We start from the raw sequence: 25,901 nt of genomic DNA on the forward strand, positions 1-25,901 counted from the left end.
ATTTAATGCATGCCTACACGTTGGTTACTTTCCTAAATCCTGGAAACATGCTGAAGTTATTGTTATCCACAAGCCCGGTAAGCCTGTTAGAAATCCCTCTAGTTTACAGACCCATCAGCCTACTACCCACTCTGGCAAAAAGTATTTGAAAAGCTAATACAGAAGAGACTATGCAGATTCATTGAAGATGCTCAATGTATTCCTCCCACCAATTCGGTTTTTTTAGGGCAAAACATTCTACTACGCAGCAACTTGCGAGGTTAACACAAACAATAGTGCAAGGGTTTGAAAATAAAAGACACTCTGCTGCTTTGTTTTCTGGATGTTGCTCAGGCCTTTGACAAAGTATGGCACAAAGGCCTTCTGTTAACTATTTCAAACTGGACTTCCAAATTACTTGCAAAACATCATCATCGAATCATCATTTTTAGAAAACCGGACTTTTTTAGTAAAAATAAAAAAATTGTCCTCCAACTGTTCGACAGATCCGGGTGGTGTGCCACTCAATTTTAGGGACTATCCTGTTTAATATGTTCATGCATGACCTACCATTCCAGCTACATATCTCTACGCTCTTCTCGCTGATGACACTGCCTTGATTTCCCAACATCAAGACATTGACACAGCAGTTGACAGACAGTACTACTGTTGGATTATTCGTTAATTGGAAAATCGCACTTAACCCTCTAAAATGTGGAAGCGAAAATATTTTCGCTAAGAAAATTCAATCCCTTAAGGAATATAGAAAATTCAAGATAACACATACCATGACAGAATAGAAAATTTCAGAACTGTTACATCATACATGGAATGAAAAATCAAAACGCTTTAAAATTCAAGACTCTAAACAACACACTAACATTGGCACAAATGTACCCAATTATCAATAGCAAAACACTAAACTTAAATGCGCTCTTTTTAATCTACCAAGGAATATTCAGAACCCTCTTAATCTTATGCTTGTCCAGTTGTGGGGGTCCTTGCCTCCATAAATCAAAAATGAACAAACTTCAAGTATTTCCAAAACAAGTTTTTGAGAATAGCAACAAATTCTCCATGGTTTGTTAGAACCGACACTGATTCATAATGAATTAGAAAAATTCCGACCATCTGTGACTACATCCGAAAACTAAGTGCTACATTTATAGAAACTCTGGACCAATAAACTCTTGCTGTCATTTTAACATTGGCCCAGAAGTACTGTCAACAGAAGAAGACTGAAATGCACGTCTTGTTCAAGACATTTTATTATAATTTGAAACTTACAATTGTTTGTCAAGTACTAATTTTATTGTTTATTTTCTGTTAAACTGTATTATGTTATAGGGTGTCTCCATTGGAGCAAACCCACTAATGTTAATATTTCTATGTTCTTCTGTTCTCTATGATTCAAACTTCTGTGTATAATTATTTAACTTGTAGTAATTGAACCAGAAATAAAGCTATTGAAAAAAAAAAAAAAAAAAATAATATTCATATCAATAAATATTCTACCGAGAAAAAGACGTTGTCACGTAAAATCTTCGCCCGTAAAACCGACTTTACAGGCAACCATAATTTTTTTTTTTTACCGGCCCAAAAAATGTAATGTTTCATATATCAAAACACTCATTTGTGGAGATCTTGTAAATTAACAGGATTTTCAGAAGGAAGGGAGTAATTACAATTTAATTTTGTTTTCTGTAAAATGAAATTTTTTGCATAATTTGTTTGGAAAGCCCATCCGGTATCCTCCTTCGATTTATTCAATTATACGTTTAATTCGATCTAAATTTGACACAATTATCAATAATTGATATTTTATATGAGACAATTTAAACAACTAGATTTAAAACTCCACATAGTATGACAGTATTTTTCAACGCAAGGCACCGTTTTATAGAACCAAAGATCAAAACCAATTAAAACAAATCATTCGAGTCAGCTGGTTTTATGTATTTTCCAGAAATTTCAATTTTCTATCCTTGTTTTCGTTTTGTTTTATTACTCGGTTAAGAACAAGCTCGACCAGTGGTTGTGAGCTGAGTGGTGGGTCGATTGAAAATTGTTGATGTGCATAGATTCACTATATAACTAAATTATTAGTTATAAACATGGCAGAACACGAATGTTTGATTTCTTGTTAATTATGTGATCGTGAATGTGAGATCAGTCAATGGATGCATTCAGTTGGTAAGATTATTATAGATTTTTTAAAACACCTAACCTTGTTCTATGAGTTTTGTTGACTTCCTATTTGTAAAGCTCTGAAGTACGAATCATATATTTAGTTGAAAATAAATTATTCTAATATTCGTATTGATTAGGATCATTAGTTGGAAACTACTTACAGCCCTAATTTGCAAATTATATTGTTTCCAAGGTTATTTAACAGTTAGACCTAGTGATCAGGCTGCAGAATATTAAGTCCATTTTGTATTCTCGAAAATTCAGTTAGGATATGCTAGTATTGGACATGAAACTTCAATATTTCTAAATCATTGATGTTCAAATACCAAAGTTCTTGACAATATTCCCAAACCATCTTCTTGATAAAGTCATCTGAACCACTGGTCCCCGAGATCAGTTAATGGTGGCTTTATTTTATTTTATAAGTACTTAATAATATGTTCACAACGATGTGTACCCCATCGGGTACACACAATCTTTTACAACTGCTGTCGTGTTAAATATGATCCTGCGCTTAAATAAATACCTCAGACTATCGTGTATCCCGTCGGGGCACAATTGCTTATTTTTAACAAATTAATTTTTTTAGGTATCCCTTGAAATACACAAAGAAAAATTGAAATGACAATGATTTAATTGTTTTTGTGTCTACATACCTTTCTTGTTATACTTAGACGTTTGACGTCAAAAAAACCGTTTATCGATCAGAAATATCTACAATATGACATAAGGTTATTCATAATTATTCATTGCCAACTGTTTATCTTTAACAGAATAACAATATTGTTGAAAATTACTTTAATTCAACAAAGTAAAATCATTTATGTACTGAGTAGGCCAGTGACATCAGTAAGAACAATGGCAATGAACATACGATTTTTATCTCAAAATGTGTTTTTAAACACGAACAATATTTCAAATGGTTACCAGATAATAACCGATCGTGGTGATCCATTCAAGCATTTTTGAAATGGTTTCAGATATGAACTCTGTAAAGTAATTTTAAGTGCTACGCTGCTCAAACATAGTATATATATATATATATATATATATATATATATATATATATATATCAAAGGCAGCTATCCATAAATAAATTAATTAAAAATTACAATTATTAAAAAGTACGTAAGAACAAAGTTCTTGAGTCATGTGATTGTCATACTAAACATAGTATAAATAAAGTTTAGTTATTTTATATAATCTTAAACTTTTTAAATTTAAATTAAAAAATATAACTTTTCTATAATACAATTTGTAAAGCCCATAATTTAGTTCAGCTTGAAAGGATTGTTCCAAATTAACTGAAAGTAAAAATATGTATTTGGTATTGGGTCAATCCATTTCAAATCACCCAGGTCATGTTGCTCAACATTTTTAATTTGCTTAATTTTTTTATTATGAGTTCCCTATGGGTAGACAATCACAAAACACTATTTGAAAAAATGTTATAAGCCATAGTTTTTTCCTGGTGGCCATTTTAAAATGGCGGTTTTGCAGATTTTAGTAAAATATGCGGTTTGCGAGAAGTTTAATTGCTAAGCTATTTTTAAAGATATTAGAATAATCCAAAAACCAGTGTGTTCAGCATAAAATGAACTTCAATTTGACATTATAATAATGTTTCTTTTGTGCAAGAAAGTCAGTCAAAGTTGTTCTACAAAATCTCGGAAGAAAATCATTAATTGTTACTTTTTAAGACCATAAAAGTTTAAGAAGGAAAAGAGACTCACTACTAATATTTTATTTCTTTGTTGAAAACTAATATAACTACCTACTGAAAAAGTTTTAGCCCTGAGAATGCTCTCCTTTTTTTCTAGAGCTTTTCAAAAATGGCCGAAAGCCTAATAATGTCAATTTTCTAGGGTTAATAACTAAAAAGGGACTGAATGAAAATAAATGAAAATTTTACAGAATGTTCTTTATACAAATAGGAATATCTCATAAAAAAATTATGACTGAGACTTAACTACATTTAGAGATATACAGCATTGAATTTCAGTTAAACGCGTTACCCTTTTTCTCGCTTGTGCGGTACCAAGTTAGCAAACAAGGGCTTGTTTAAATCATTATGTTAACAATAAACTTATATTTAATGCTCAAAAAATTATATTCCTTAATTAAACCTACTTAGGATTTACAATAAAAATTATTTAAAACCAGAAAATAATGGTATAAATAAACAATACTCATAACCACAAAATACCACTTGCGCACTTTAGGAAAAATAATTTGCTTAGGTCTATTATACTGTCAAAATGTATATGCATTTCAATTTATGTTCTAAAATATAATATTATTAAATACATTTTATAAAATACATGATGTAAAAATATATGTTAGTACCTGAGGAATATTTTAAAATAGTAACTCATAATCTTACACAGTGAGAACAATAGGTAGGAATTATAATTCTTCAACTTAACTTACCGATACAATTTTTGTACTACACTTGCATACTGTATCCAGATACTATTGTTCTTCTGTGCATTTAGATTTAAAACATTGGTTTCAATTACTTATTGGCTGCAATTTTCATCAGCGAATTAAATAAAGATGATAATTCTTTACATAGTTTCTCATTTATTCCCACAACATTTTTTCCCATAAATGTGGTTGTATTTGTCTAAATACTTATCTTTGTGGTAGTGGCAAATATTAGTAATTTCTTTCGAAATTCTCAATTTTAGCAAACATTGTTCTTCAGCTGACAAGTCACTCACCTTTTACTATTACTATTTTAAAATATTCCTCAGGTACTAACATATATTTTTACATCATGTATTTTATAAAATGTATTTAATAATATTATATTTTAGAACATAAATTGAAATGCATATACATTTTGACAGTATAATAGACCTAAGCAAATTATTTTTCCTAAAGTGCGCAAGTGGTATTTTGTGGTTATGAGTATTGTTTATTTATACCATTATTTTCTGGTTTTAAATAATTTTTATTGTCAATCCTAAGTAGGTTTAAATAAGGAATATAATTTTTTGAGCATTAAATATAAGTTTATTGTTAACATAATGATTTAAACAAGCCCTTGTTTGCTAACTTGGTACTGCACAAGCGAGAAAAAGGGTAACGCGTTTAACTGAAATTCAATGCTGTATATCTCTAAATGTAGTTAAGTCTCAGTCATAATTTTTTTATGAGATATTCCTATTTGTATAAAGAACATTCTGTAAAATTTTCATTTATTTTCATTCAGTCCCTTTTTAGTTATTAACCCTAGAAAATTGACATTATTAAGCTTTCGGCCATTTTTGAAAAGCTCTAGAAAAAAAGGAGAGCATTCTCAGGGCTAAAACTTTTTCAGTAGGTAGTTATATTAGTTTTCAACAAAGAAATAAAATATTAGTTGTGAGTCTCTTTTCCTTCTTAAACTTTTATGGTCTTAAAAAGTAACAATTGATGATTTTCTTCCGAGATTTTGCAGAACAACTTTGACTGACTTTCTTGCACAAAAGAAACATTATTATAATGTCAAATTGAAGTTCATTTTATGCTGAACACACTGGTTTTTGGATTATTCTGATATCTTTAAAAATAGCTTGGCAATTAAACTTTTCGCAAACCGCGTATTTTACTAAAATCTGCAAAACCGCCATTTTAAAATGGCCGCCAGGAAAAAACTATGGCTTGTAAAATTTTTTCAAATAGTGTTTTGTGATTGTCTACCCATAGGGAACTCATAATAAAAAATTAAGCAAATTAAAAATGTTGAGCAACAAATTTTTTTTTATTGGGTGATTTGAAATGGATTGACCCTATTGAGTAATGCCTGCTGCAAGTACAAATGCGATGTACTGTGTTCTTTGTGTCAATGAAGGTGTGAGACGTTTATCCTTGAAAATAGAAAAAAGTAAGTAATTGTTACATTGTTTTGTTTGTTATTGATAAACCTATATTGTTATTTGATATGCCTAAAACGTAATTTGGTTTGGTTCGACATTTTGTATTCAGTATTTTAAAATAATCATGAATGTCGAGGATTTGATACTCATGAATATTGATATTTTGATAATCATGAATATCGTTGATTTGACTACAGTGGTGGCTCTCTTATTATACTGCAGCCATTAAAAGGAAGTTTTTTTTAGTGCAGTTATGAAAATAATTTATGAACATTACAAATATACAGTATATAATTATTTATTTTATATATGAAATTTATTAAAGGTGGCAAAAGCCTGATTTAATTTTCAATAAATACTGAATCACAAAAAGTACTTGCTCCGCCACGACTCTAACCCGGATCTCTCACTTACCGGTAACAGAAACGGTCAAATACAAAATAATTAAATCATAAAGACTATTGACTCTGTGGTGTAGAGGTCACCCGGCAAGTAAGAGACCCAGGTTCAATTCATGGTGAAGCAAGTACTTTTTGTGATTGAGTCTTTACTGAAAAAAATATATATATACATACACACAAAAAAAAACAGAATACGGCTGCAGTATAATAAGCCGCCACTACCACAATCAAATCATCGATATTTATGATTAAACTACTGTAACCAAAATGTCCAGCTGAATTATGTTTTAGATATTCCAAATTACAGTATAGTTCAGCTGTTTTTATATATTAAAGAGTAATAATTTAATAGATGCATGCAAAAGGAATGCATGCAGAACCATGCATAAATTCTCCATCCCCTACTGTAGCTTCTTTTGGAGTAATTCCAGAAATGTTTCAAGACATTGTGTATTAAACATTGTATTTTGCTATTAGATGTATCTCAATAAGTCAAATTGCAAGAGAACACGAGGTAAAAAAATGTATTTAGTAACACATCATTCTAACTGGCTTCATGCCTTTAGTATCATGATTTATCTTGATATTTTAAATTTTCTAAACTGAAACCTGTGACCCTCATTTTTTGGGCACACTCTATATTTTAAATATGGCAAAAACAATTTTGTGTCATTTGTAGTATGAGATTTATTAAGGGTTACAGTTTATTGCATTGCTCTATGTCAAATGGTTCAACCGTAGGAGATTGCAGCTGAGTGATCCCTGTATAAATTATGGATGGGTGATCTGGGACTTCTTGTATAATGCATAAATTAAAAGTACGTATTAAAACATGGATTTTTTAGTAAATAAAATTTGTATAACTTGAACATTTTAAGGGGCTTCGGTACAGCCTTTTATTTTTATGCTAATTTATGAAACTTCGTGTACCTTTTTCTCAGGAACCTCTTGACCTCTTGGCCTATCATAATCAAACTTTAGGACAATATTTTATAGGCATTCCTTAACAGTAGAAATTTTAATATGTTATTTAAAATATTTTTTTGACAAAACTATATATTTTATTTTTTTAATGTCTCACGCTCAAAATGTGTGTACTAGTTTAAAGTACAACTGTAATTTTTGTCATCTTAATCTATGAGTAGTTCCCAGAAAAAAGGTACATATTTGAGAAAAAAGTTAAATTTCGGGAAATTGCAGATAAAGACCAGCTTAGGGTTATAAGTGAGTTCAATAACCTGTAACATAAGTTGAATGACATCCTGCTCCATAACTGGGGTAATCAGGATCCTCTAACTCTTCCCAATGGTTTCCAGCTTTCTTTTAGCTCTTGACCGAGCTTGCCTACCTTTTTTGGTTACACTATATTTTTAAAAATTAAATTAAAATAGTTTCCAACATCGGGTTTTAATAATGTTTGCAACAAATTCTTCAGAAAATAACGTAGAATATTAAAATGTAAAAAACTAAAATTGAAAATGTTTTATATTTTGCCATACTGAACTCTTAAAACGTATGTTGTGGTATTTATTAAAACTCTTGCAGGCTAAAATTTGACTTAATTTATTTGTTTATATAGGCTGGCTAATACATATTCTACTTATGTGTGAACAGACATTTTTGTGAAAAACTACATTTTTTTATTTAGGTGATCCTAAAGTAGATATTTTCATAGAAAATTCAATTTTTTGACCACCACAAAACTTTTTCTATACTACACAAGGTAATGAAGCGACGGTAACTACGTGTTGACCTCCAGTACTTGTCTGTACTTTGTCTATATAAAAGCTGAAGCGCGTAAGTCAGCTTATCGGCTGATGGTTGCTGACTTGTGGAGGAATGGCAAGTCTAAAACGGGCCACGGCACCATCACCGAAGCTGTAAACCCAAACGCTATTCTCAAAATGGTCTCAGACATAATGAGAACGGAGTTCGTATTCAATAAGCCATTCTCTGTTGACTTCTACTCCAGAGATGAGTGGAAATCGCAAGATAACATCCCAACAATAAGAAAGAGCTTTGTCTGGTACACGGATGGCTCGCTTATTAAGGGCAGAACTGGATATGGAGTGTTTAGTCAATCCCCTAGAACTGCCCTTTGCGGCAGTTTGGGACGGAACTGCTCCATATTTCAAGCCGAAATCTATGGTATCCTGGCCTGTGCCAACCTAGGCCTCACCAGAGGGTACCAAGGAAAGAACATCTGCATAATGTCAGACAGTCAGGCAGCTCTTAAAGCTCTTGACTCCAACAGCATTTCATCCAAGCTTGTGTGGGAGTGCTTCAACACTCTCTGCAAGCTTGGATCACGCAACTTTGTACGTCTTGGTTGGGTACCGGGCCACACAGGCATAGGTGGCAACGAATGCGCCGACAGGCTTGCCAAAAGCGGAGCAAGCATGCCATACACCGGTCCAGAACCGAGTTGTGGTATAAGCAAGTCAGCTGCTTACCAAAGTATAAACAAATGGTCCAGGAAGACACACCGCTTGCGGTGGCAGAGTCACCAAGGACAAGCACTCGGCAAAAGACTGCTTGCTGATTCTAGCTCCGGCTTCACCAGATGGCTGATGGGGCTGGGCAGGGATCAGGTTAAGCAAGTGATTGCCTTGATCACTGGACACGGCCACTTCAGGAAACACCTAAACACTCTAGGTTTATGAAATGAGGACTCGGAGTGTAGACTCTGCAATAAGTCTGAAGAGACTGCAAAACACATAATACTGGACTGTGAGAGACTGGGAGCAAGGAAAAGGGCTTTTTTCGGTGACAAACAACCAGGCGACGAACCAGATGCTAGTATCGGGGAAAAGCTTCTTAGCCTAATTAAGGGCACAAAGATAAGCTTACCCCTCTAACATCAAAGGGGAACACAATAAGCTAAGGTTGACGTGTGAGGACCTGTGAATCCACCCCAATACCCCAATGCAAAAAAAAAAAAAAAAAAAAAAAAAAAAAAAAAAAAAAAAAAAAAAAAAAAAAAAAAACTACACAGAGGGAGAATGTAATTGTGTGTGGGAGTGTTTAGTTAAACTAGTGTGTTATATACCATCTAGTTTGCCTAAAATCTGTGGGTGTTGCTTGTTCCAGGACATCGTGTATACATGATCTGCTTCAGAACGCTTATACAAATTACGTTTAGTTAAAATTACTTTTTTATTTTTCTTAGTTTCTTTTGACAAGATTTCAAACAACCCATGCCTACACACAGGCTATTCTGCACTTGCAGACATTCCTTAAATATAAGTTTTGTCAATAATGTCAATTCGTATTATATAGTATTAAGTTTTCCTGTCTTATTGTAAATATCTCTTTTTATTTGTATTGTATTCATTATGATGTAATGCTAAATTAAAGGATAAATTTGATTTGATCTGACAGATTTGTTATTGGTGGATCTCTAATGTATCTGTTAATTATGCAAGATGGTGTGGTAGAACGTTTACCCAAATAGTATTGAAGAGATAATGAAAAAGCTCTAATTCTGTATAAAAATTGTTAATGTTAAAAATGTGTGAACTTCTAATAGGAAAAATTTATAGCTAATTGCATATTAGTAGTTTTACAAAAGGAAACTGGAGAGATGATTCTAATGCAACTCATTGCCAAAGGAAAGTTTCTTCTGTAGTCTGGTTAACCTTGTAATTAGGTATGCAGTTACATGGTCACCAGTCGGTGGCCAGCAGTGTAACGTCAGTGTTCAGCACTGTAACGTCAGTGTTCAGCACTGTAACACCAGTGCTCGTACTTAGAATTGTTCAGCATTATAAACATGCTCACTCAACGGTTACACTGTGAGCAAATAACAGCTAGCATTATATTTGCTTTCTCCACGTCAAGTGAAATATCCTTTTGGAGAGTACTGTATAAAGAATGAGTTTCATATGTTTGTATGAAAAGTCTTTACTATACTCGCCATGTAAAATTACTCCAAACCAGTTTATTATAAAAATTAAATTTTCACAAAAAAGGTTTAATTTTTTATCTCTTCTACAACTGTGATAAATTTATTTACATATTTAAAATTCAAGCAGCATTTAGTCAACAGTGTTGACAAAAACAAATATGATAGTACTTACATTTTTTAATTTAATTATCAATTGCAGCTCTTAATTGTATTTGTAATTTCCCTTCATAATATTTGCATTATTTAAAACTTTCTGGATTCACATATAAGGGAATCTTTGATGCTGAGGCCTTGTCCAATAAATTATAAATATTATTGGACAGTTTGGGTTATTTTTCTACTACTGTACAACAGTTTTACTCCAAAAAGGAAGAGTTTTTCTTTCGGTGAATTAATACTTTGAATTGATTTAATTTTTTAGATTTGTTATTTAATTGAAGTAATTGTGGAAATATGTACTTGAAGCAAGAGGTTACCACAAATGTGACCAACACAATAAAAAAAAAAAAAAAAAAAAACAGTTATTGATTACTGTTGTGAACAAGCTAACAATTCACTCTTTTCACAGATATTGTAGAGTGGTGATCAGCATCTACGTGATAAGTGGTGTCCTTTTGTCAGTCTCATAATACCTTTTGGTAATTAGTACAATATCTGGGATAATTAAAAAACATAACTTTTAAGACTTTGTTCATGTGTTTGATATATCTATCTACATGGTGCATTTTAAAGGTAAAATTTTATTAAATCTTTGCTCTTTATAGTATAGTACTAGATACCAATCAAAATAATACAATCTCACCTCTAGAAAATTACTTTAGGGAAGTATGAGAAAAATGAAAGAGGGATTTTGCTGGTAAATTTTCACACAAAAAATGGTAAAACCTTTATATTAATACAAAGTTACCAATACCAATACAATATTTTTTTAGAATTATTTTGGGTATTGCTTTAGGAAGAGGGAAAATTATCATTATTTATTTAGTAATAATGTATTTATTGAATGATGTGTAAAATTGTTTAGTAAAATAATGTACTGAAAATCAAATACTTGTATAGGAAAATTTTAATAGCTGAACACAATAATATTGGCATTATTGGTAGTATAGGTACAAGTTGGTCTGATCCTTATTTACTCTAAATAGGTTTGTGCAAAAACCAAGAAATTGTTTTCACTAAAAGTACTTCTTCAGTGAAAATGTAGCAGGATAGATTCCAGTGGAAAGATGTGAAGTTAGAGATATAATTCGAAGATGTGTATTCCTGTAGTGTCCTTATTAAATGATGATCCAGCTCATACATATGTAGCATGTTGTTATAATGGCAATGCCTAACTTAGTAAGGAGTAAAACCCAATGTGCGGTATATCTCCAAGGTCAAACAAGTGCAGTCGTCTTTCAGCCTCTGTATTTTCTTTTCACTCAAAAGTTGCTATACTTTTATCGTGTACATTTTTCTTCAGTTATGATTTTTTTTATCTGTCCCCAGAGTTTATAAATTTCACTTGATTCAAGAAATATTAACATTTTTAGCAATGAGATTTACAAAATAAAACACACACACACACACACATGTAAAATAAATTACTATGAATCTTTATCGGTGATATGGTCTTTTTCTACATTTTGCACAGAAAATAATTATATACAGCATGATAATGTAATTGATGTAATTCTTTGTTTTTTTTTTTAATGAATTTAAATCTAAAACAATGCAAAATGCCATAAATTAGTCTGCCACTAAAGAGTAGTATAACTACCAGTTCCAGATCATTGTTTGCTTGTATTTTTAAAATTGTTGTGATGAGTTGTATCTACAATCCTTGTTCGCAGCGAAAAATGAAACTTTTGTCTTGTTAGTGTGGAAATATGCATTTAATAATTTTATGTTCAGTATGCAATCGTTCAGTGATACAGCTTAATTTAGCTACAAACTAGAGAGATAAATTAGTTAAATCTTTTAAGGCTATTAAATATGATTCAGAATAACGTAAGGCACCATATTCGGTTTTTACCCTTTATTTCATCTTATGCAACCAATTTAGACAGTCTATCACAGTATAATTGGTTGTACACAATCTAGTTATCAAGATGTATATATATCAAAACAATACTTTAAGAGATCAATTAGTAAAATGAAATCACATTAAACTCATTTTTGACAAAAATTTGTAGAAAATTACTATTGAATCTCTCTAAATCTTTTGTTTTAATTGGAAATGTATTCCAGTATTATTCCTGATAACCAGACTATCCAAGACTAAATATTTTAATTGATCATGAGACCCAAAACAAGACGTCAAAACGCATCCTCAAGTAGCGGATATATCACATACAAAGACTATTAAATTATTGTTCATTAATGCATAAGAGTCCATGTAGTACAAAGTAGAATAAAAGGTAAAAATAAATGCATTGGATGGTTAAAATGGCAATCTTTTAAAATATTTTTTTTCCTTTTATTTTGTCTTAGTGTAATTTCTATTGTTACATAAATAACATAATTTTAGTAATTTACAAGTATTTCTTCTCCCTTTAACTCTTAAGTTAACGTTTTGAATTATTTCACTCCAATTTTTCCAGAACCACCTGACTAATCTTCTTGGGTTTAAAACAAAGTTATACACCAAACAAAAGATATGACACAATCAGAACTAGCTCTATTATGTTGAGATAATACCCTCTATTATCTTATCTAGTACATACAAGTGATACAGTTAACAATAGCTTGTGGTACTGGATTATCTTGTTTCTTGGTGTTTGACTAAAACCCGACTAAGTATTTGGAACAAAGTATGGTACCTTACAAATACTCTGGTTTTCTCTGGTTCTTTACTAAATAATGTTGTGTTCCAAATTGCTGACGAAAGTGTTGCATGAAAACTGGAATACAAAGATAAAAGAGCTAGTGGTATCTGCTCTCATCTGAGAGAGTGAAACCCTAAAATATTACATTAAACACGAGTAAAGGTGAACAAATCAATAAGCATGAAACAGAGCACAGCAAAAAAAATGTCACACATAAAAGGTATATGTCAAATTAAATTAAAGATGAAGATATTCCGGTAATACTGAACTTTTTGAATGATGTACCATGTGATGTTCTTAAAAAATATACTGAAAATATCCATCTAAGAATTCCAGTTTGAAATGTATTGATAATAAGTTACAAAATAAATTTAAGAGTGTTTGCCGGTACTATCATGCCAGATAATTATGTTAATTCAAAGAACACATATCTTATGCAATAATAAAGATAGGGTGCTGGAGCTTTATTATTTTTAAACTTGTACTTTGAAACACATTTCAAATAAGGGAGTTTTTTAATCACCCAGGAACATTTTCAATATATTTTAGAATATTAAAATAAAATGAATTTTTGAAATATTCAATTTAAATGACTCAATGCAGTGTAAGGAATATATTTTTTTAATCATCTAGATATCCATTTGGACATGGAAAGCTTACTTTTAATGCTTCCTAATGCCATATGACGGTTGTCATTTTCCTCCATGGTCTCATACTCATTCTCCAATCTTTTTTTACAATTGCAACAACAAAAACAAAGTTTTTTTCTTAAAATGCAAACAAATAAGTATTTTATAAAGTTAATGTAGGCAATGCTACATACCTTGGCCATAGCTGAGCCTGAAACTGAATAAAATATACAGTGCAAGCACTTTAAAAATTGGTCAAAAAACAAAAAAAATTTTGTAAAACTTGACTTTTTAAAAATCTATGTTGTGTAGCCTCCAGAGAAGGCAATAAGTATAGCACAGGACAAACATAACCTACTGTAATTTATCCATGATGGGAGTATGAATGTTAGAACTGATGCCACTGGGGAATATGATTGAAGACAATTATTGTCATCAACCAGCTACACCGAGTACTGTTCAGGACTAGCCAAATCAAATCAAATCTTTATTCACATATACATTGAGTACAGCGATTATGTCATTTGAATTACAATTGTTAACTTCGAATTAGGTAAAAAGTATGTACAGTAAGAGTTTCAGAATTTGTCATTATTCATCTTCATTGCTGAGTTCTCCAATCCAAAAACTCCTGGACTGTGTATATTGTTCGTTCCAGCAGCCAGTCCATGAGTCTTCTCTTCAGATTCTTCTCAGGGATTCTCTTCATTTCTTCTGACAGACAGTTGTAGAAGGCAGCTCCTCGATAAGATGGTTTCTTCTCGAATAGACAGAGATGATGAGTGTCGAGTGCGAAGTTGTGCAGATGCCTTGTGTTGTATGTGTGGTGGTCTCTTAATCTGGCTCGGCCTATTTTTACTGCATGCATTACTGTTTCAAGAATATAGAGTGCAGTGACTGTCAAGATCCTGAGCTCCTTGAAGGCTTCTCTACATGTCTCTTGCGGTCTTAGTCCTTTCAGTGTTCTTATGGCTCTTTTCTGAATTACCAATACTCTTTGGAGGTTTGAAGCGCTTGTCCCACCCCAGGCCACTAAACCATATCTTAGGTGGGTTTCAAATAAAGAGTAGTAGGCTATGATGGCTGTTCTGTTATCACTGACCTGCTTTAGCCTTCGTATAGCATAGAGACCCATGTTCAGTTTTTTACAAAGTTGGGTCACATGAGGCGTCCATGAGAGATTGTTGTCAAAGACTATGCCTAGATATTTATTCGAGTTTAGTGTTGGTGTTTGGTTAGCCTGTGAAGCTTTGAAAACCACAATATATCTTTTTATACTGAGAGGACAGTCACACGTTCCCTTCAACTCCCACTGTAACGACAAGCTTTCATCAAACATCCTAGCAGGATTGGGATGCATTGTCCCTTGAAATTCACTGTATTGCCTAGTGTTAGTAACAAAACTTTATTTTTAATGTTTCCAGATTTATTCGAGGTGAAAGATATAAATTAACAGATATGAGTTGCACTTGGTGAATTTGCGTTATAGTAAAAATAATGTCTAAAAATAATATTGACTCTTTGATGGTTACTAACTGATATCTCGGATTTATCTTTATTAGAATGTTTTTTAATAAGTTTTCCAATTCAAGATCTCAGCATTACAAAACAGTTTCATAAAGTCATCACATAGATACTTCGTCACCGTCTTGTGTGAATGTTCAGTTTCATTTCACCTTCTAATTAGTGCAGCATCAAATTTGACACTCACAGACTTAACTCCTAAAATCTGGATCCATGGCTGTCTGAAGAGATCCAAAAAAGTCAGTGACAAAGAAGCTCAAACACGAATTTTGCATCGTTTTGACTCAGAAACATGTAGATTTAAAAAACAATGAATGTAATCTAGACGAAGTTTTCACTGTCTCATCAGGTGCACACATCTTATAATTTCATATTTGTCCTTTTTTATTAGAAGGAGGTTGACAGTATCGGTAATTTGTGTACAAGTTTTTCGAGTGAACTTCTTATTGTGAAAACTGAAGGATTTGATCTTATTTGACTATCTTCGAACTGCTTATTTTGGTATTGTTTCAGTCCTGTGTAGCAAACGGTCTGACCTTATACGGATATTCTGTAGCAGTTTTAAAAGTTCTGCAAATTAAAAAAAGTTACTCAAAGATTTGGTTGTGTTGGGCCACAAGGACACTGTAGAGTACTTTATATGCATATTCTTATAGTAATTAATCTCATATATTTGTAGTTTATTACTCACTAAAACTATTATACACCAATTTAACGTATATATAAATTTGCAACACAGTCTACCAAATATAAGAACTTCACTTAAAATAAATATCACATTTTTTAATTAATATACTGCCAATACTGCATATACCACATCCTTAAATAGCTTTAAACTAAATATTGTTTTTATTTTTTTTTTTAGTTAATAATCCATACTACTCAGTAATTTAGTTATTAGAGGACCATATTTGTATTGCATTTTAATTCACTTTTAACACTCTGTTGGCTGATTTATCGTTTTGTTTAGGTAATGTTTTAAGTGATGCAGTGTTTAACCAAAGATTTACAAAGTGTATTTGTTGTTTATAATTTACTTAAAATATTTATTTTTTTTATAAGGTCAACTGAGATACAATTTTGAATTTTTGAACTACAACAAAGTTATATATACACATAATCATTCCGCGTATGTGCAATAATTGCACCACATTTCTGTATCTTTAACTCTGTGACCCAAGCCAGATAATCACTCACAAATTATCTTAACTTAGATTATTTTTTTAAAGTTTTAAGTACTTCATTTACTTTAGTACCTAGTACTAAGTTTTACTACAATACTTTTGTAAATTTATTTAACCATTGCATTCTAAGTATTTGTATTATATTATACCCTTCACAATATACAGATGAAATAACTCTAGCAATATAGTTCTCTGTCCATTTCAAATACTGCAATAATGCTGCATCTTGTGTATAATTTTACAACAGATTGCCAAGGTGTTAAAAATTCGTCTCAAATTCTGCTGGCATCAAATGCTTTTTACAGTATTGATGAGTTTCTGGCATTTAACTGGGAGATCACGCGATGAGAAAACCGACTCCAGCACTGGAATTGGGTTTAATTGGAATGGATTGAATGGAGTGTGAATGTTTGAATGTTGTAAGTTTGAATGTAGCCTTGATGTGGGATGAATGAGAAACTTCTAGATTTAATAAATAGTGTTTGCTGTGCAATGTATATTGTTGTCTACAAATAAGCGTTTGTAACTGTTTCACCTTTACAAAGTTACAGTAAGTAATAACTTAGACTAGAACTGTAATGAGCTCCACATGGAGGAAAGTCAACCATAACATAATAACCTCACCCAATAATCACACTATAAAATGAAAGTTGGAGTCATAGTACCTATAGACAACTATTTTTGTAAGAATGTTCTTTTTGTAAATTCTTCTTACTTGAAGCGTATTGTCTCATTGCAAAAATGTTTAACACCTTCACGGTTTTTGATGTAGTATTACATTCAAAGTGATTGCATAAAAGTGTACTACTTACACATTCTTATTCGCTCTTATTCTTATATTGTTCCTGTTTTATTCTGTTGTCTACCGTAATATTGAGCATGAAGCACTTCTAGTAGAACCACATGTTGCACAAGTAGTTTTGGCGTTTTCTACTAGATGTCAGCACTTTTGTAGTTTCTCTGTTATGTGTGTTTGCACTATGATAAGTTTGATTTAGTCGCACAGCGCACACAACTACCACGTGTTGTTTCATGTCACCCGTCCTGGAGTATTTTATGGTTTTATTTCTAGTGTTTTAATGTAACATTGAAATATCTGATGGACAAATAGACAATTGGCTTCGTTTGCATGTACTGACACGAATAGTGAAAATGATTTAGTGAACAATATATAAAAATAACAGCAATTTTAAAAGACACTAATAATAACATTTTTTGCATAAGTATATATATATCTAAACTCTGCAAACCTGTCTCTAAAAAAAAACAGCTAAAAAAATTCAGCAAAACAACATAGTTTTAAGAGCAAGAACCATTAAGGGTTTTTGACAATACACTGCATACATTACAGTGTCTGGAATGTTTCATGTTAGGGTTGATTATAAATTAAATGTTTACGTAACCTTAACAAATCCATACAGATAAAATTTACAACACGATTTAGGCTGGAATGTGTGTAAAGACGAGCGAGTGTTTCCTAAAATTGAATATTTTACCTTAGAGAAGCAGATATATTATGGTTTAATAGGTACAGGTGGAGGAAGCTGTCTCTCCGGATTGAAAGGTGTACGTACACTTTATTTGACAGTGATAGATGGACGGTTTATTTCAAACTAAGCAAAAATAGTGATCAAAGAACGGGAGCGATAAACAATCTCACAGAGTTAGTGTAGTAACTCAAAAATAGAATTGATTGTTTATTTAATAGTTTTGTAATTTACAAATAGCACTTAACTACAAATTACATGTTTTATACATCCTAACAGTTTAAAATATCATAAAATAGCAAATTTGGATTAAAAATTAAAATTAATAATTCAATTAAAAATGTAGGTAATTTATCGTACAAATAACTAAATTATGTTTGTCAGGGTAATTTATAGTCGAACTAATTAATTATTCAGCAATTATAACTGTTGTTGGTAATTGATTATCTAGTCAAGGGCAAATTCAGAGAGGCTAGGTCGTGAGTAACGTCAGTATGGCCGTAATTTAAAGTGTTCTTCACACGATTCTGTTGGTCCCAATCTCAAAATACACCGAACGGATCTTTTTTGTATGCAATTACACATTTCATGCCCATATAAGTTCCATACATTAAAATTAGTTGTACATGTAAATTAGAATTAAAAAAGCATATTTTTGTGAAATAATAATTCACCACCACCAACTTTATTTTTCTGTAAAAATATCACCAAAGCTAACTTATTAGATAATAATGTTGTATAATTGTTAATAAAAACACGTTGAAAGTCCCTTTGACTACAAATTCAAAAAGTAATTATGAGGTATTTTAAATGTTTTAATCAGGTGTCTGCTTTATATAATTGTATACATTTTATACTACATTTTCCTTTGAAAGTTTGTAATATTAGCATTCATTCACTTAGTATATAGGCAGAGGGAAGTGGTTGATTTTGACTGGAGTTTGTTGAGTTTGTGAGAGCAGACCGAAGTTTCTACCCAACTATCAGTCTTGTGAATCGGATCAGTTTCTCTTCATTAAAAGCCCATTTTACATATCATCCTAGAGTACTACTTAAGTAACTTTGCTGGGCTTGAGATCAAAAGATTATTTTTCATCTTAGTTTATTTACTAACTTATTTAATAGTTACTTAACTTTTAATTGATATTATTTAATTAAGTAGTTGAGTGGTGTGGCAATATTGCTGAACTAATTAATTGAGGGGAACAATTCATGTTAGTAACGTTGAGAGCATTTCTTTTTAGGTTAACCCTTCACAGTTTTTGACGTTATATTAGCGATTGTATAACAGTGTGCTATTAACGCAATATTACGCTTTGTTATATCGATCATGTTTTATTCTGTTTTGTGCCGTGATATTGAGCAAGAAGCATTTCTATGACAATTGCATGTCACGCAAGTGTTTCCCACATTTTCTACTAGATGTCAGCACTTTCTTGGTCCTCTGTCATGAGTGTTTACGGCTTGGTGAGTTCGCTGTAGCCGCACAGTGCAGACAGCTACTGCACACTGTTGTATATCACCCGGCCCAGAGAAGATTATTGTTTTATTTTTAGTGTATATTGTGCTATAGAAATATCTTACACACAAATAGATGATTCATTTGCACGATGATGACACTGACACGGATAATGAAAATGAATTTGGGCGATATATAAAGAGTAATAAACAATTTATAAAAGGTACTAAAAATAACTTTTTTGTATAAAAAGTTTATATCTAAACTCAAGAAACGTGGTTCTATAAAAAAGCAAAAAGAAAATTCAGCAAAACAACATAGTTTTAGGTACCATACAAAAAAAGAAACCGTTAAGGGGATATCTTTAATATACTACACATTACACACATTTTCAGTTTTCTCACTCAACTCACCAGCTGTACATTAGGTCTGAATCTCATCATGTCAAATAAGAAAATGTTATTTTTTCTAACGTTGGAAACAAATGTGACCTAAACAGTACTTATAAACTCACTCACATCATGTCATTGTTGAGCAAGCAATCACATGAGCTATGAGATGATTTAAGAGTGATGTCTGTTGGCAGGTATGCTGCTGAAACGAATCATCCCAGCAAGAACTGTATGAACAAGGCGGTGCCGCTTTGCAGCTTGACCAATTTACAACTGAGATTTCTCTGTCCAACAGATTTGCCAGAGGTATTACGCATCTGACGCTTTATAACTTTATACAATACAAAGTAATAGTTAAACACTTTGATCTCATTCACTTTTTTCGAAGTACCCAACATAAGTTTGAGCGATTTGTGGAAAAAGGTCCATCAAAAAACCAACATTATTCGCTAATTTTCCAGTGCTAATAACTATTTGGAATATACTTATTTAATTTGTAGGATGAGTATTCAGGCTGAGAAAGAATTAAAAACAAATTATTTTAGAGCCCAAAATCCTTCCCCATACAGAAGTTTTGAATTATAATCCATGCTTATCACACTATTTTATAAAGGTAATTTCAAATTATGTATAGATGTTGATTTGAATAAAGCCTAATTCTGACTACCGTACTTACTCACTACTTTCAAAAATGTATGTTTTAGAGGTAAACATATTGTACGTCTGATTTATTTATTTGTTTTACTAAAAAATCGGGGTGCGCAAAAAGCCCTTGAGGCTTAAGTCCATGGGTCACCCCAAGGAAAAAAAATCAATATTTTAGATCAACCAATAATTTGTTTATATAAAGATTTGTTTATATTTATTCACCTTTAAGATATGTTTTAAAAATTAGTAGATTAAAAAAATATATTTCATTTCCAAATTTTTCAAGTGTCCATAGGTTGTGATTCCTCATATTGAAACAAGACATTTGATCCACAATAAATAGTCATTAGAATAAATTGTTCAGAAATATTGATGCAGGGATTTATTTAAGGAATGAAGTAAGTGCAATCTTATAAAAAGCCTTGTTGTACCCCATTTTAAAACTTGGCAAACCATGACTTTTGGGGAAAACGAAACCAAATTTGGACAAACTGGTTGCTTGCTGCACTTAAAATGTATATTCTCAATATAATTGACATATTTGCTATGTTGTGTGATACAAGTGTTAATTTAGTTTTAACTAATAAAGTACATGTCTGAGCACAGCAAACAAACAAGTTGTATAATTTTAGTTTTGTTTTATAATCATAGTTTTTTATTAAAGTCATATTACAATTAAAATTACGTATGGCAAGACCTAGATTGTTATTAAGATTTTATACAATAGCGAAGGATAGTCAGACTTTAGGTTCTAAATTGCTTGTCTTAAGTTCCTCCTGAGTGGGGATAACTGTCTCAACAAGCAAAGTAACTATTTAAATACATTAATAAACACAGAATATGGACTTTAAAAAATGATCTTCTTGTACAATAGAAGCATGACGATCTACTAATGGCGCACTCTGAATTGTTGATATAATAGGAAGCAACCAAAACCATCTTTTTCGTACTCTTAGGAAAGCCTCTTAAGTGCATTGTGCCTTTAGGTGAGAGCGCTTTGCCAAGATTGGTTCCCAATAGACTACCCATACACTTGGTATGAGGACATTACCTCCAACCCTCGTTTCTACTCGCTGGCAGCCGTCTATGAGGGCATCATCATCGGGCTCATCGTGGCAGAGATCAAGTCATACTTCAAGCTCAACAGGGAGGTGGGTATCGTAATCAAGCAATCAAGGTGTTCAAGCGAGTATCCGTAGATTTATGAAGGAAGACAAGGTGTTGTCACGAATTCGTTAAGTGATAGAAAAGAAATTTAGAAGTAAGGAATCTTTATAAGATTTGAGGAGGGTCTGTAGGAAATTTTACCAAAAAGGAACAGCTCTATGGTTTGTCTAAAATCAAAGGCAATTAAGAACGGTTGGAATGACAACCATGATTGTCAGGAGTTCAAAAAATAAAGGGAACTGAAAGAAGGGGATGAATTATCATGAAAATTGTAGAGAGTTTAAATGATAATCTGAAACAAATTTTGTTGGGAAATTTGTTGAAGACAGGGGCATTTTAGAAGTTTGATAGCTCATAGAACACTTGTTAAATACTGTGATAACTAATTTAATGTGCGCTTTTTGTCATTTATTTTATCTCCATGAAATTTTGTCTAGCTTGTATATATCCAATTGTTATTATCTCAAAATACATTGCACTTTTCTGCTTGGATTGATGCAAAGATGTCTCTCACATACGATCCACACTTTTTAAGCATCCCCTGTTAGATTCCTTGGCCACACCAAACGAACTGAATGTCATTGGTGATTGATGCTGCTCATCAATAGTTGGTGGATAACAAGATGTTGAAGATGGAGCTTATATTGGCTAATGTTAACTTAATTACATTTAAACACATAAAACCAATATTTAATACTTTTATTTTGTGATGGGTCTGACGAAGATAGCCTTGCTATTGAAAGGCCTCACAAAAATAAAAGTATTAAATATTGGTTTTATGTGTTTAAATGTAATTAAGATAACAAGATGTATCAAAAAGTAGCCAAAAAAGGTGGAGAAATTTTATAATGCTTTTTAAGAATCATGCACAAGCAGGTTTTTTCCTCTTTGGACAAGAAGCGTAGAAATTGCTCCTAATCTTAAAAGCACTTTTCATTGCTTCCGGAGTGATGGGATTTTCTGGATGGGTAAGGTTAGGAGTAGGGGCCGCCTCCTGTCGAGATCCATGAGGAAGAATTTAGCGCATTAATCTTAGTCATGTCTCCTCAGAAGAAGGGAAGCCAACTCTGAAACAGCCTCTTCAGTTAAAGCAGGCAGGGGTTGGCACACCCTTATGTCTAGGCCAGCAGGATCCTTTGACTCTTAGGGAACCCCACCATCTCCAACAGTCATCTCCTGCAGTAGACTAGACCTATCGAACTACTCTTGAATCACAGAATCTTGACATTTGCGGTTAGTGATGTGCCGCTCCTGGACATCCTTAAGGTTGCCCAGATTTTTGCTGCATCTAGTGTGGGTTCAACTGGAAGGTATAAACCAGCCAGAAGTGAACCCTCTTGGGATCACAAGTAGGTTAGTTTACGTTGTAAAAACATGATTGTTCATGGTTGAAGATATTCAGTGACTATAGGAATCAGAAGAGTTAGTTACTCCAAAGAGTTATAGAAAGCCTAAAATGAGATTGCATGTGTTTGTCAATAGTCGGTGAAAACAAAAAGTTGGCTTAGGAAAACAGGTTTTATCAACTCAATCAAGGGTGTGTACCGTACACTGAATCATGTTCAATCTTAAATTCACTGTTAAGACTAATATAAACTAGTAATGTTATGGAAAGATTTATTAATATTCAGTCAAACATAATAATAATATACTGTAGTAATTGTCAGGCTATTATTTTAGCTTAAATTTAACAAACTACAATTTAATTTACCATAGTATAGTACATTTATAACAACTACATTTTGATAGCGTCCACTCTCTGCTTCGAGTGTTAGAAAGATAGTTTAAAATTAATTGCAAAGCAATTTTGCCAATCTTCAAAAAGTTAAACTCACCGTTTTCCGTCAAGTATATTTTTAAAATGCTCTCCAACTTATGCCAATTTCTTACATTCAAATAATTATTTAACGTTTTTCTTCAGAAGAAAGTGGAATATTGAGCACTTAGCCGCAAAATGGAAAACATTTTCATCTACATGCAAATTACTTAAAGAGTGCAGATAATTCTTATCTCTCATCCTTTGCTAGTAATTAAAATTGGTTAGTTCTACCCTCGCTTTTATAATCTACAAGATAATGCTGAGGACTTAAGTATTATTGAGAAAATGCCTGTTGCCCAAATTGAGGAAATCCTTATTAATAATAATAATAATAATTTATTTGCCGTTAAGCAGTGAAGCATTGACAAAGTCATAATTCACATGTATACATACAAGCATGTCAAGTACAACTAAGTCTAATTAAAATTATCACTATACATAACAATTCAAAAACTTGAATAATATTAATTCAAAAGTCTAATGATATTCAAATTAAAAAATTCGTCAATGGAATAAAAGGGATTATTTATCAGCCATTTATACAACTTATTTACAGAAGGTTTTCTCAGGATATTTAATGATTAAGTTTTGTAATTTATTATATATTTTTAGTGAGATGACAATGTGGCTATTCAATGTTTTAGTCAATCTACAAGAATTAATGTTTGACTGGTTTTTAGGTCTTGTGTCATACTTATGACTGCTTGGTTTAAGCATATCAGAGTTTTTAAAAACATACAGGATCAAGTCCAAAGATATACACATTGATCACTGTAGGAATATTTAAGCTTACAAATATGGGTTTACAATGTTCTAAGGGCCCTGCATCAGAAATGGTTCTGACAGCTTTTTTCTGTAGCACGAGAATTTCCTCTATCCTACTGCAGTTTCCAAACAGAATTATTCCGTATCTGAATACCGATTGAAAATTTGCAAAGTACGCTGATCTAATGTAATTTTGATGAATGCAATAAGTTAACCGCTTTAATAAAAATATTACTCGAGATAATTTAATACTTAAATAATCAATATGTGGTTTCCCAAGTAAGAGTCTTGTCAACAAAAATTCCTAGAAACTTTACGTTAGTAGAAGGGTTATCTTTTAGAAAGTTTTCATTAAATTTTCTCAAAGAAAATTAGATTTTTTGTGTTTTTTCTTCGTTTAAATGGAATCCATTCGACATGAACCATTCAGAAGCCTCTTTTAAAGTATTTAGACAAAGAGATCTAAGTTCTTCAAGGTTTTTATTAGAATTAAAAAATGTAGTAGTGTCGTCAGCATACATATAGGTTTTACCTTTAACCGAATTTGGAAGATCGTTAATACTAATTAAAAAAAGGAGCGGCCCCAGTACAGAGCCCTTGAGGTACACCGTATGAGACCCACTAACTCCTTGGACCATTCTCCATCTATACAAACCTTTTGTTTTCGATTGCTAAGGTATGATTTAAAAAAACTTAATTGTGACCCTGAAACACCATAGTAGTTCAATTTCATTAACAGTTCTGAATGATTTACACATTCAAAAGCCTTGCTCAGGTCACAAAGGGTGGCCTGAGCAAAAAGCCTTGTTCTCAAAGGCTGATAGCACATCTTGCACCAACATATCTACAGCGTCAATAGTAGATTTTCCCTTTCTAAATCCAAATTGAGAATTACTTAAAAAATTGTTTTCTTCAAAAATACGCATTTATCTGGTCATAAACCAACATTTCAAATATTTTGGATAAAACGGGAATAATCGAAATTGGGCGATAACTCTGCGGCTTGTACTTGGGCCCCTTCTTAAAAACCGGACATATCCGACTTAACTTCAACTCGTCAGGAAAAATTCCCTCCACAAGACATAAGTTAAAACAGTAAGACAAAGGACTTGCAATGGATTTTATTATATTTTTTAAAAGGTTATTGGACATTAGATAAATGTCACAACTATTTGAGTTTTTAAGACTGCTGGCTAATGTAATTACTTCATTAGGAGTAATTGGTTGCCATGCAAAAATTTTGAGAATTCACTGGCAAATTTTTAATAAGCTCCTCTGAAAATATCTAGGGCAAGCCCATTTTATTTTTTTTTCATTTACAGAATTGATGTAGGAATTATTGAATGAATCAGGTGAAATTCCAATGTTAGAATTATTTACAAAACTCATTTTTCCATTATCTTTTTATTATTTTCCAGGCAGTTTTACATTTGTTGCTGCTATTATTTATTAATTTTGTATTATGAGTTAATTTTGCATTTTTTATGATTGTTTATAATGTTTCTTCAGGTCTAAAAAAGCTTTTATTTCAGGTTCTGAGGCCGATTTAGAATTTTTTACTATACCATTCAAAAAATAATAATCTTTTTTTTATGTCAGCTAGATCATTAGTATACCAATTATGTTTTAATACTGATAAATTATTCTGGTTTACTTTTTTTAGTTTGGCAAAATAGTTGA

At 31.9% G+C, this 25,901-nt stretch overlaps 1 protein-coding gene across 1 annotated transcript in view; it reads left to right on the top strand.

Annotated features, from left to right (window-relative positions):
* Positions 1 to 1,969: 1,969 nt before the first annotated feature.
* The window catches only part of LOC124353534 (N-alpha-acetyltransferase 60), a 34,065-nt gene continuing 10,133 nt past the window's right edge, over positions 1,970 to 25,901 (top strand). The window contains exons 1-3 of the mRNA XM_046803416.1: positions 1,970 to 2,172; positions 20,017 to 20,128; positions 21,457 to 21,621. Of these exons, the coding sequence (XP_046659372.1) occupies positions 2,156 to 2,172; positions 20,017 to 20,128; positions 21,457 to 21,621 (294 nt within the window). The 5' untranslated portion in view covers positions 1,970 to 2,155. The remainder of the gene's footprint in view (positions 2,173 to 20,016; positions 20,129 to 21,456; positions 21,622 to 25,901) is intronic.

This window comes from Homalodisca vitripennis, chromosome 2 (genome assembly GCF_021130785.1).
Source record: "Homalodisca vitripennis isolate AUS2020 chromosome 2, UT_GWSS_2.1, whole genome shotgun sequence".
NCBI lineage: Eukaryota > Metazoa > Arthropoda > Insecta > Hemiptera > Cicadellidae > Homalodisca > Homalodisca vitripennis.